General features: G+C 64.6%; 1 protein-coding gene across 1 annotated transcript in view; it reads right to left on the reverse strand.

Annotated features, from left to right (window-relative positions):
• Positions 1-2,728: 2,728 nt before the first annotated feature.
• The window catches only part of LOC138811144 (keratin-associated protein 16-1-like), an 88,375-nt gene continuing 78,815 nt past the window's right edge, over positions 2,729-12,288 (reverse strand). Inside the window, exons 8-12 of the mRNA XM_069998788.1 lie at positions 9,022-9,170; positions 8,505-8,732; positions 6,626-6,661; positions 4,412-4,498; positions 2,729-2,790 (exon numbers count right to left, since the gene is read on the reverse strand). Of these exons, the coding sequence (XP_069854889.1) occupies positions 2,729-2,790; positions 4,412-4,498; positions 6,626-6,661; positions 8,505-8,732; positions 9,022-9,170 (562 nt within the window). The remainder of the gene's footprint in view (positions 2,791-4,411; positions 4,499-6,625; positions 6,662-8,504; positions 8,733-9,021; positions 9,171-12,288) is intronic.

The raw sequence follows: 12,288 nt of genomic DNA on the forward strand, positions 1-12,288 counted from the left end.
GGGAGGACACAGCGGGACACAGCGGGGACACAGCGGGGACTCATTGGGGGACACAGCGGGGGACACAACGGGGACAAAGCAGGAACACAGGGGGACACAGCGGGGACACAGCGGGACACAGCGGGGACACAGTGGGAAACAGCAGAACACAGAGGGACACAACGGGACACAGTAGGACACAGCGGGGACAAAGTAGGACACAGCAAGGACACAGCGGGACACAGTGGGGGACACAGCGTGACACAGCGGGACACAGCGGTGACAAAGCGGGAATTAAAGCAGGGGATAGAGTGGGACACAGTGGGGGAAACAGCGGCGACACAGTGGGAAACAGCGGGACACAGCCCGGGACAAAGGGGGAGACAGCGGGGGACACAGCAGGGGACACAGCGGGGACACAGTGGGACACAGCTGGGGACACAGCCAGGACAAACCGGGACACAACAGGGGACAAAGCGAGGAGACAGCGGACACAGCGGGACACAGGGGCACACAGCTGGTTACAGCGGGATACAGCAGGAGACACAGCGGGGACACAACGGGACACAGCGCGGGACACAGCGAGACACAGCAGGGACACAGCGGTACACAGAAGGGAAACAACGGAGACACAGCTGGACGCAGCGGGGGCCCCAGCGGGACACAACGGGACACAGCGGGGGACACAGTGGGGACATAGAGGGGGACCCAGCGAGGACACAACGGGACACAGCAGGACACAGTGAGACACAGTGGGGTACATAGCGGGGAACAGCAGGGACACACCAGGGGACAGCGGGGACAGAGCACGACAAAGCGGGAACAGAGCAGGACACAGCTGGGGACACAGCGGGGACATAGCGGGACACAGCGGTGACACAGAGGGACACAGCGAGAGACACAGCGGGTAAACAGCGGGGAACACAGCGGGACACAGCGGGGCTCACAGCGGGACATAGCGGGAAACAGCGGGACACAGTAGGGGACACAGCTGGGGAAACAGCGGGACACAGTGGGGGATACAGCGAGGACACAGAGGGACACAACGGGACACCGAGGGGGACACAGCGGGAAACAGCAGGACACAGCGGGACACAGCATGGACAAAGTGGGAATCACAGCGGGGAATAGAGCAAGACACAGCGGGAGACACAGGGAGGACACAGGGGGACACAGCGGGGACACAGCGGGACACAGCAGGGACAAAGCGGGAATCACAGCGGGGGATAGAGAGGGACACAGCGGGGGACACAGGGAGGACACAGCGGGACACAGCAGGGACAAAGCGGGAATCACAGCGGGGGATAGAGCCGGACACTATGGGACACAGCAGGACACAGTGGGGAAACTGCAGGGACACAGCGGGACACAGCAGGGACACAGCAGGGGCCACAGCGGGACACAACGAGACACAGCGAGGGACACAGTGGGGACATAGAGGGGGATCCAGCGAGTACACAACGGGACAAAGTGGGACACAAGGGGACATAGTGGGGTACATAGCGGGGAACAGCAGGGACACACCGGGGGACAGCGGGGACACAGCAGGATACAGCAGGGACACAGCAGGGACACAGCGGGGGACACAGTGGGGGACACAGCGAGGACACAGCGGGACACAGCGGGGAAACTGTGGGGACACAGCGGGACACAGCTGGGGACACAACAGGACACAGCAGGTACCACAGCGGGGACACAGCGGGACACAGCGGGGACACAGCGGCGACACAGTGGGAAACAGCGGGACACAGCGGGAGACAAAGCGGGAAACAGCGCGGGACACAGCAGGGGGCACAGCGAGGACACAGCTGGACACAGCTGGGGACACAGCCAGGACACACCGGGACACAACGGGGGACAAAGCGAGGAGACAGCGGACACAGCGCGGGACACAGCGAGGACACAGTGGGACACAGTGGGATACAGCAGGAGACACAGCGGGGACACAACGGGACACAGCGCGGGACACAGCGGGACACAGCAGGGACACAGCGGTACACAGAAGGGACACAGCGGAGACACAGCGGGACACAGCGGGGGCCCCAGCGGGACACAACGGAACACAGCGGGGGACTCAGTGGGGACATAGAGGGGGACCCAGCGAGGACACAACGGGACACAGCGGGACACAGCGGGACACAGTGGGGTACATAGCGGGGAACAGCAGGGACACACCGGGGGACAGCGGGGACAGAGCAGGACAAAGCGGGGACAGAGCAGGACACAGCTGGGGACACAGCGGGGACACAGGGAGGACACAGCGGGACACAGCGGGGACAAAGCGGGAATCACAGCGGGGGATAGAGCGGGACACAGTGGGGGACACAGCGGGACACAGCGGGGACTCAGCGGGGACACAGCGGGGGACAAAGCAGGACACCATGGGACACAGCAGAACACAGCGGGACACAGTGGGGAAACTGCGGGGACACAGGGGGACACAGCAGGGACACAGCGGGACACAGCATGAACACAGCGGAGACACAGCAGGGACACAGCGGGGGCCACAGCGGGACACAACGGGACACAGCGGGGGACACAGTGGGGACATAGAGGGGGACCCAGCGAGGACAAAACGGGACACAGTGGGACACAGCGGGACACAGTGGGGTACATAGTGGGGAACAGCAGGGACACACCAGGGGACAGCGGGGACACAGCAGGACACAGCGGGGACAGAGCAGGTCACAGCGGGGGACACAGCGGGGACACAGCGGGACACAGCGGTGACACATTGGGACACAGCGATCTAAGCAGTGGTTACACAGCGGGACACAGCGGGACAGAGAGGGGACACAGCAGGGGACACAGCTGGGGACAAAGCGGGACACAGTGGGGGATATAGCGAGGACACAGAGGGACACAACGGGACACGGAGGGGTTCACAGCGGGACACAGCGGGACACAGCAGGGACAAAGCGGGAATCACAGCGAGGGATAGAGAGGGACACAGCGGGGGACACAGGGAGGACACAGAGGGACACAGCCGGGACAAAGCGGGAATTACAGCGGGGGATAGAGCGGGACACCATGGGACACAGCAGAACACAGCGGGACACAGTGGGGAAACTGCGGGGACACAGAGGGACACAGCAGGGACACAGCGGGGGTCACAGGGGGACACAACGAGACACAGCGAGGGACACAGTGGGGACATAGAGGGGGACCCAGCGAGTACACAACGGGACACAACGGGACAAAGCGCCACATAGTGGGGTACATAGCGGGGAACAGCAGGGACACACCGGGGGACAGCGGGGACACAGCAGGTTACAGCGGGGACACAGCGGGACACAGTGGGGGCACAGCGGCACACAGCGGGACACAGCGGGGGACACAGCAGGACACAGCGCGACATAGCTGGGACACAGCGGGGACACAGCGGGGAGCACAGCGGGACACAGTGGGGGACATAACGCAGACACAGCTGGGACACAGCGCGACACAGCGGGGTCACAGCAGGCCACAGCTGGGGCCACAGCGAGGACACAGCGGGACACAGCAGGACACAGCGGGAGACAAACCGGGAGAGAGGGGGGGGACACAGCGAGGATACAGCGGGACACAGCGGGGACACAGAGGGGACTCAGTGGGAGACACAGTGGGGGACAAAGCAGGACACCAGGGGACAAAGTGGGACACAGCGGGACACAGAGGGGACGCTGCGTTGACAGAGCGGGACAAATCGGGGGACACAGCGGGACACAGAGGGACACAGCGGGACACAGCAGGGGACACAGCCGGACACAGCGGGGGACAGAGAGGGGGACACAGCGGGACACAGCGGGGACAAAGCGGGACTAAGTGGGACACAGCGGGGACAGAGCGGGACACAGAGTGACACAGCAGGACACATCGGGACACAGCGGGAACACAGCAGGGACACAGCGGGGGACACAGCGCGACACAGCGGGACACAGCGGGGGACACAGCAGGACACAGCATGGACACAGCGGGACACAGTGTGGGACAGAGGGGGGACACAGCGGGACACAGCGGGACACAGCAAGGACACAGCGAGAGATACAGCAGGGGACACAGCGGGGACACAGCGGGGGACACAGCAGGGGACACAGCGGGGACACAGCAGGACCACATCGGGACACAGTGGGGACACAGTGGGACACAGCGGGGACACAGCGGGACACAGCGAGACACAGCGGGGACAGAGCGGGACACAGCGTGGGACACAGCGGGGGACAGCGTCGATACAGCAGGGACACAGCGGGACACAGCAGGGTACACAGCTGGGGACACAACGGGACATAGTGGGGAACACAGCGGGACACAGCGGGACACAGCAGGGACAAAGCGGGGTACACAGCAGGGGTAGACCGGGTCACAGCAGGGGACACAGGTAGGACACAGCAGGACACAGCGGGGACAAAGGGGGGACTCAGCGGTGGATACAGCGGGGAATAAAGCGGGATACCACGGGACACAGCGGGACACAGCGGGGAAACTGTGGGGACACAGCGGGACACAGCAGGGGGCACAGCGGTGACACGGCGGGTCGCAGCTGGGGACACAGCCAGGACACACCGGGACACAACGGGGGACAAAGCGAGGAGACAGCGGACACAGCGGGACACAGGGGCACACAGCTGGACACAGCGGTATACAGCAGGAGACACAGCGGGGACACAACGGGACACAGCCCGGGACATAGCGGGACACAGCAGTACACAGAAGGGACACAGCGGAGACACAGCGGGACACAGCGGGGGGCCCCAGCGGGACACAACGGGACACAGCGGGGGACACAGTGGGGACATAGAGGGGGACCCAGCGAGGACACAACGGGACACAGCGGGACACAGCGGGACACAGTGGGGTACATAGCGGGTAACAGCGGGGACACAGCGCGACACAGTGGTGACACAGCGGGACACAACGAGAGACACAGCTTGTACACAGCAGGGAACAAAGCGGGACACATCGGGACACAGCGGGGACACAGCGGGGCACAGCGGGGCACACAGCACGACATAGCGGGACACAGCGGTACACAGCAGGGGACACAGCTGGGGACACAGCGAGACACAATGGGGGATACAGCGAGGACACAGAGGGACACAAAGCGACACCGAGGGGAACACAGCGGGACACAGCGGGACACAGCAGGGACAAAGCGGGGACTCAGCGGTGGATACAGCGGGGGACAAAGCGGGACACCTCGGGACAAAGCGGGACCCAGCGGGGACACTGCGGGTACACAGTGGGATACAGCTCGGGACACAACGGGACACAGCAGGTGACACAGCGGGGACAAAGCGGGACACAGCAGGGACACAGCAGGGACACAGCGGGACACAGCGGGGCCACAGCAGGACAAAGCGGGGGACACAGTGGGGACATAGAGGGGGACCCAGCGAGGACACAGTGGGAAACAGCGGGACACCGCGGAACACAGCAGGACACAGCAGGAACAAAGCGCGAATCACAGCGGCAGATAGAGCGGGACACAGCGGGGGACACAGGGAGGACACAGCGGGACACAGCGGGGACACAGCGGGGAATCAGCAGGGGACACAGAGTGGGACACAGTGGGGACAGAGCAGGAACACAGGGAGACACAGCGGGGACACAGCGGGACACAGTGGGGAACACAGCGGGACACAGCGGGACACAGCGGTGACAAAGCGGGAATCACAGCGGGGGATAAAGGGGGACACAGTGGGGGACACAGCGGGACACCGCGGGGACTGAGCAGGTCACAGCGGGGGAAACAGCGGGGACACAGCGGGACACATCGGGGACACAGCGGGACACAGCGAGAGACACAGCGGGTACACAGCGGGGAACACAGCGGGACACAGCGGGACAGAGCGGGGACACAGCGGGACACAGTGGGGTACATAGCAGGGAACAGCAGGGACACACTTGGGGACAGCGGGGACACAGCAGCACACAGAGGGGACACAGCGGGACACAGTGAGAGACACAGCGGGTACACAGCGGGGAACACAACGGGACAGAGCGGGGACACAGCGGGACACAGCGGGGCACACAGCGCGACATAGCGGGACACAGCGGGACACAGCAGTGGACACAGCTGGGGACACAGCGAGACACAGTGGGGGATACAGCGAGGACACAGAGGGACACAACACGACACCGAGGGGAACACAGCGGGACACAGCGGGACACAGTGGGGACAAAGCGGGAGACACAGCGGGGGACAGAGCGGGACACAGCGGGGACTCAGCGGGGGACATAGCAGGGGACAAAGCAGGACACCACAGGACACAGCGGAACACAGCGGAACACAGTGGGGACACTGTGGGGACACAGCGGGACACAGCGGGGACACAGCGGGACACAGCGGGGGACACAGCGAGGACACATCGGGACACAGCCGGACACAGCGGGACACAGCTGAACACAGCGGAGGACACAGCAGGACACAGCGAGACATACCTGGGACACAGCGGGGACACAGCGGGGAGCACAGCGGGACCCAGTGGGCCACATAGCGCGGACACAGATGGGACACAGCGGGACACAGCGGGGAGCACAGCGGGACACAGTGGGGGACATAGCGGGACACAGGGTGAGAAACAGCGGGTACAAAGCGGGGAACACAGCGGGAAACAGCGGGACAGAGCGGGGACACAGCTGGACACAGCGGGGCACAAAGCGGGACATAGCAGGACATAGCGGGACACAGCAGGGGACACAGCTGGGGACACAGCGGGACATAGTGGGGGATAAAGCGAAGACACAGAGGGACACAACGGGACACTGAGGGGGACACAGCGGGACACAGCGGGACACAGCGTGACATAGCAGGCACAAAGCGGGAATCACAGCGGGGGATAGAGCGGGACACAGCGGGGGAAACAGGGAGGACACGGCGGGACACAGCGGGGACACAGCTGGGAGTCAGCAGGGGACACAGCGCGGGACACAGCGGGGACACAGTGGGACACAGCGGGATACAGCAGGAGACACAGCGGGGACACAACGGGACACAGCGCGGGACACAGCGGGACACAGCAGGGACACAGCGGGGGCCACAGCGGGATATAACGGGACACAGCGGGGGACACAGTGGGGACATAGAGGGGGACCCAGCGAGGACACAACGGGACACAACGGGACACAACGGGACACAGTGGGGTACATACCGGGGAACAGCAGGGACACACCGGGGGACAGTGGGGACACAGCAGGACACAGCAGGGACAGAGCAGGACACAGCGGGTGACACAGCGGGGACACAGCGGGGACACAGCGGGACACAGCGGGGACACAGCGGGACACAGCGAGAGACACAGCGGGTACAAAGCGGGGAACACAGCGGGACACAGCGGGACAGAGCGGGGACACAGCTGGACACAGCGGGGCACACAGCGGGACATAGCGGGACACAGCGGGACACAGTGGGGGATAAAGCGAAGACACAGAGGGACACAACGGGACACTGAGGGGGACACAGCGGGACACAGCCGGACACAGCGTGACACAGCAGGCACAAAGTGGGAATCACAGCGGGGGATAGAGCGGGACACAGCGGGGGAAACAGGGAGGACACGGCGGGACACAGTGGGGACACAGCTGGGACTCAGCAGGGGACACAGCGCGGGACACAGCGGGGACACAGCGGGACACAGCAGGGACACAGCGGGACACAGTGGGGGACACAGCGGGACACAGCGGGACCCAGCGGGACCCAGCGGTGACCAAGCAGGAATCACAGCGGGGGATAGAGCGGGACACAGTGGGGGACACAGCGGAACACAGCGAGGACTCAGCGGGGGACACAGCGGGGGACAAAGCAGGACACCACGGAACACAGCGGAACACAGCGGGACACAGTGGGGAAACTGCCGGGACACAGCGGGACACAGCGGAGGACACAGTGGGACCCCGCGGGACACAGCGGGGACTCAGCTGGACACAGCGGGCGACACAGCGTGACACAGCGGGGACACAGAGGGGACACAGCGAGACACAGCGGGGACACAGAGGGGACACAGTGGGACACAGCGGGGGACACAGCTCCATACAGTGGGGAACACAACGATGACACAATGGGACACAGCGTGGGACACAGCGAGAGCACAGTGGAACACAGCGGGGACACAGCGGGGGACACAGCGGGACACAAGGGGGAAACAGCGACGACAGAGCGGGACACAGGGGGGACACAGCAGGGACACAGCGAGGACACAGCGGGACACAGCACAGGACACAGCGGGGAAACAGCGGGACACAGCGGGGGACAAAGCGGAGGACACAGCGGGACACAGCGGGGGACACAATAGGGGACAGAGCGGGACAAATCGGGACACTGCGAGACACAGCGGGACACAGCGTGGGACACAGCGGGGACCCTGCGGGGACACAGCGGGACACAGCAGGCACCCAGCGGGACAAAGCAGGGGACACAGAGGGGACACAGCGGGACACAGCATGGAACACAGCGGGACACAGTGGAGGACACAGTGGGACACAGTGGGACACAGCGGGGGACACTGCTGGACAGAGCGGGGGACACAGTGGGGGACACAGCGTGTCACAGTGTGGACACTGCGGGGACACTGCGGGACACAGCGGAGAGCACAGCGGGACACAACGGGACACCTCGGGGAACACAGCGTGACACAGCGCGATACTGCGTGACACATCGGGGACACAGCGGGACACAGCAGGGGACACAGCGCTACAAAGCGGCAGACACACCGAGGACACATCGGGACACAGCCGGGGACACAGCAGGAATACATCGGGACACAGCGAGGACACAGCTGGACACAGCGGGATACAGAGCGGGACACAGCGGGGACACAGCGAGGACACAGCAAGACACAGCGGGGACACAGCGGGACACAACGGGACACAGCGGGCGACACAGCAGGACACATCGGGGAACACAGCGGGACACTGCGGGGACAGAGCAGGACACAGCGGGGGACACAGACGGGACACAGCGGGACAGAACGGGACACAGCGGGACAAAGCGGGGGACAGAGCGAGACACAGCATGACACAGCGGGGGACAGAGCGGGACACAGCGGGGGACACAGCGGGGGACACAAGGAGACACAGCAGGGACACACCGGGACACAGCAGGGAACTCATCGGGGCACAGGGGGCACAGCTGGGGACAGCGGGGACACAGCGAGACACGACGGGGACACACCCGGGTATACAGCAGGACAAAGCGGGGGACACAGCCGGGGACACTGCAGGAAACAGCGGGTGACACAGCGAGGACACAGTGGGACAAAGCGGGGACACATCAGGGACACAGCGGGGACACAGCAGGGACACAGCAGGGGACACAGCCGGACACAGGGGGACACAGCGGGACACAGTGGGGGATACAACGGGGACACAGCAGGACACAGCGGGACACAGCAGGGGACACAGCGGGACACAGTGTGGACACAGCGGAACACAGCGGGACACAGCAAGCACACAGCGGAGACTGCGGGACACACCGTGGGAATCAGTGGGGACAAAGCGGGGGACACAGTGTGGACACAGCGGTACACAGTGGGACACAGCGGGACACATCGAGACACAGCGGGGTACACAGTCGGGGACAGTGGTGACAAACCGGGGGACAGTGGGGAAACAGCGGGACACAGCAGGGGACAGCGGGGACACAGTGGGCCACAGTGTGGGACACAGCGGGGGACACAGCGGGGGACACAGCGTTACAAAGCGGGGAAACAGCAGCTTCACAGGGGGACACAGCGGCGACACACCTGGGGACATTGGGGAAACAGGGGGACACAGCGGGGGACACAGGTGGACATAGCGGGGGACAGCGGGGACACAGCGGGACAAGGCGGGGACACAGGCGGGGAAATCGGGGAAACAGCAGGACACAGCGGGGGACACAGCGGGACACAGCGGGGACACAGCGGGTACATAGCGTGGGACACAGCAGGGACACACCGGGACACAGCTGGGGACACAGAGGGTACACAACAGGGGACAGCGCGGGGACACATCGGGACACAGCGGGGACACAGAGGGGGACACAACGAGACACAGCGGGTACAAAGTGGGACACAGCAGGGACACAGCAGGACACAGCGGGTACACAGCGGGACACAGCTAGGGACAGCGCGATGACACATCGGGACACAGGGGGGGAAACAGCGGGGACACAGTGGGGGACACAGCGGGACACAGCAGGCACACAGCGCAGACACAGCGGAGGACACAGCGGGGGACACAGCAGGACACAGCGGGACACAGGTGGGACACAGCGGCCACACAGCGGGACACAACTTTACACAGCGGGGACACAGCGGAGGACAGCGGGGACATTGCGAGACACAGCGGGGACACAGCAGAGACACAGCGGGACACAGTGAGACACAGCGGGACACAATGGGGTACATAGCGGGCAACAGCAGGGACACACCGGGGGACATCGGGGACACAGCAGGACACAGCGGGGACAGAGCGGGACACAGCGGGGGTCACAGCGGGGACACAGCGGGGACACAGCCGGAACAGCGGGACATAGTGAGACACAGCAGGGACACAGCGGGGCACACAGTGGGGAAACAGCGGGTCACAGCGGGACAAAGCGGGGGACACTGCGGGACACAAGGTGGGACACAGTGGGACACAGCCGGGACACAGCGGGAATCCTTGGGGACATAGCGGGACACAGCGGGGACAAAGCGGGATACAGCTTGGACACAGCGGGGGACACAGCAGTGGACACAGCGGGGGACACAGCGGGAATACATCGGGACATAGCGGGGACACAGCTGGACACAGCGGGATACAGCGGGGGACACAGCAGGACACAGCGGGGAACACAGCGGGACACTGTGGGGACAGAGCAGCACACAGCGGGGGACACAGACTGGACACAGCGGGACACAACGGGACACAGCGGGACAAAGCGGGGGACAGAGCGGGACACAGCGGGGGAAACAGCAGGGACAGATCGGGACACAGCGGGGGACAAAGCGGGGGACACAAGGAGACACAGCAGGAAAACACCGGCGCACAGCGGGGAACTCAGCAGTGCACAGGGGGACACAGCTGGGGACAGCGGGGACACAGCGAGACACAGCAGGGACAGAAGGGGGAAACAGCGGGACACAGCGGGACACAGTGGTGTCACAGCGGGACACAGCGGAACCCAGCGGTGACACAGCGGAGACACAGCGGGACACAGCGGGATAATGCGGGGGACACAGCGAGGACACAGCGGGACAAACCGGGGACACAGCAGGACACAGCGTGGGACACAGCAGGACACAGCGTGGGACACAGTGGGAAACAGCCGGGTCACAGCAGGACACAGTGGGGACACAGCGGGGACACAGCGGGAACACAGCGGGACACAGTATAGACAAAGCGGGGGACACAGCGGGACACACAGCACGGGACACAGCGGGATACACATCGGGACACAGCGAGGACACCGCTGGACACAGCGGTATAAAGAGCGGGACACAGCGGGGACAAAGTGAGGACACAGCAGGACACAGCGGGACACAGTGGGACACAGCGGGACACAGCGGGGGACACAGCGGAACACAGCGGGACACAGAGGGAGACACAGCGCGGACACAGCAGGACACAGCGGGGATACCGCGGGACAAAGCGGAGACACAGCGGGGTCACAGCGAGGACACAGTGGGGACACAGCGGGGACACAGCGGGACACAACTAGGACACAGAGGGACACAGCAGGGACACAGTGGGGACACAGCAGGGAACACATCGGGACACAGCGGGACACAGCAGGGGACAAAGCGAGGACACAGCGGCACACAGCGGGGACACAGCGGGGACACAGCGGGACACAGGGGAACAAGAAGGGGACACAGCAGGACACAGCGAGGGACACAGCGGGGGACACAGCGGGACATAGCGGGACATAGCGGGGGACACTGCGGGGGATATAGCGGGACACAGCGGGGGACACAGCGGGGACACAACGGGAAACAGCGGGATACAGCGTGGACACAACGGGGACACAGCAGGGAACACAGAGAGAACACAGTGAGACACAGCGGGATACAGCGGGGACACAATGGGGACACAGCGGGGAACACAGCGAGGACACAACGGGACCCAGCGGGGGACAGACCGGGGGACACAGCGGGGACACAGCGGGATAGAGCGGGGGACAGAGAGGGGACACATCAGGACCCAGCGGGGGACACAGAAGGGACACAGCGGGGGACAGAGCGGGGACACTTCGGGACACAACGGGGACACAGCGAGGACACAGCGAGGACAAAGCAGGATACAACGGGACACTGCGGGACTGAGCAGGATACAGCGGGGACCCAGCGGGACCCTGAGGGGGACACAGAG

The sequence above is a fragment of the Dipodomys merriami genome, unplaced genomic scaffold (genome assembly GCF_024711535.1).
Source record: "Dipodomys merriami isolate MVZ:Mamm:240054 unplaced genomic scaffold, mDipMer1.0.p SCAF_1040, whole genome shotgun sequence".
In the NCBI taxonomy this organism is placed as follows: Eukaryota; Metazoa; Chordata; class Mammalia; order Rodentia; family Heteromyidae; genus Dipodomys; species Dipodomys merriami.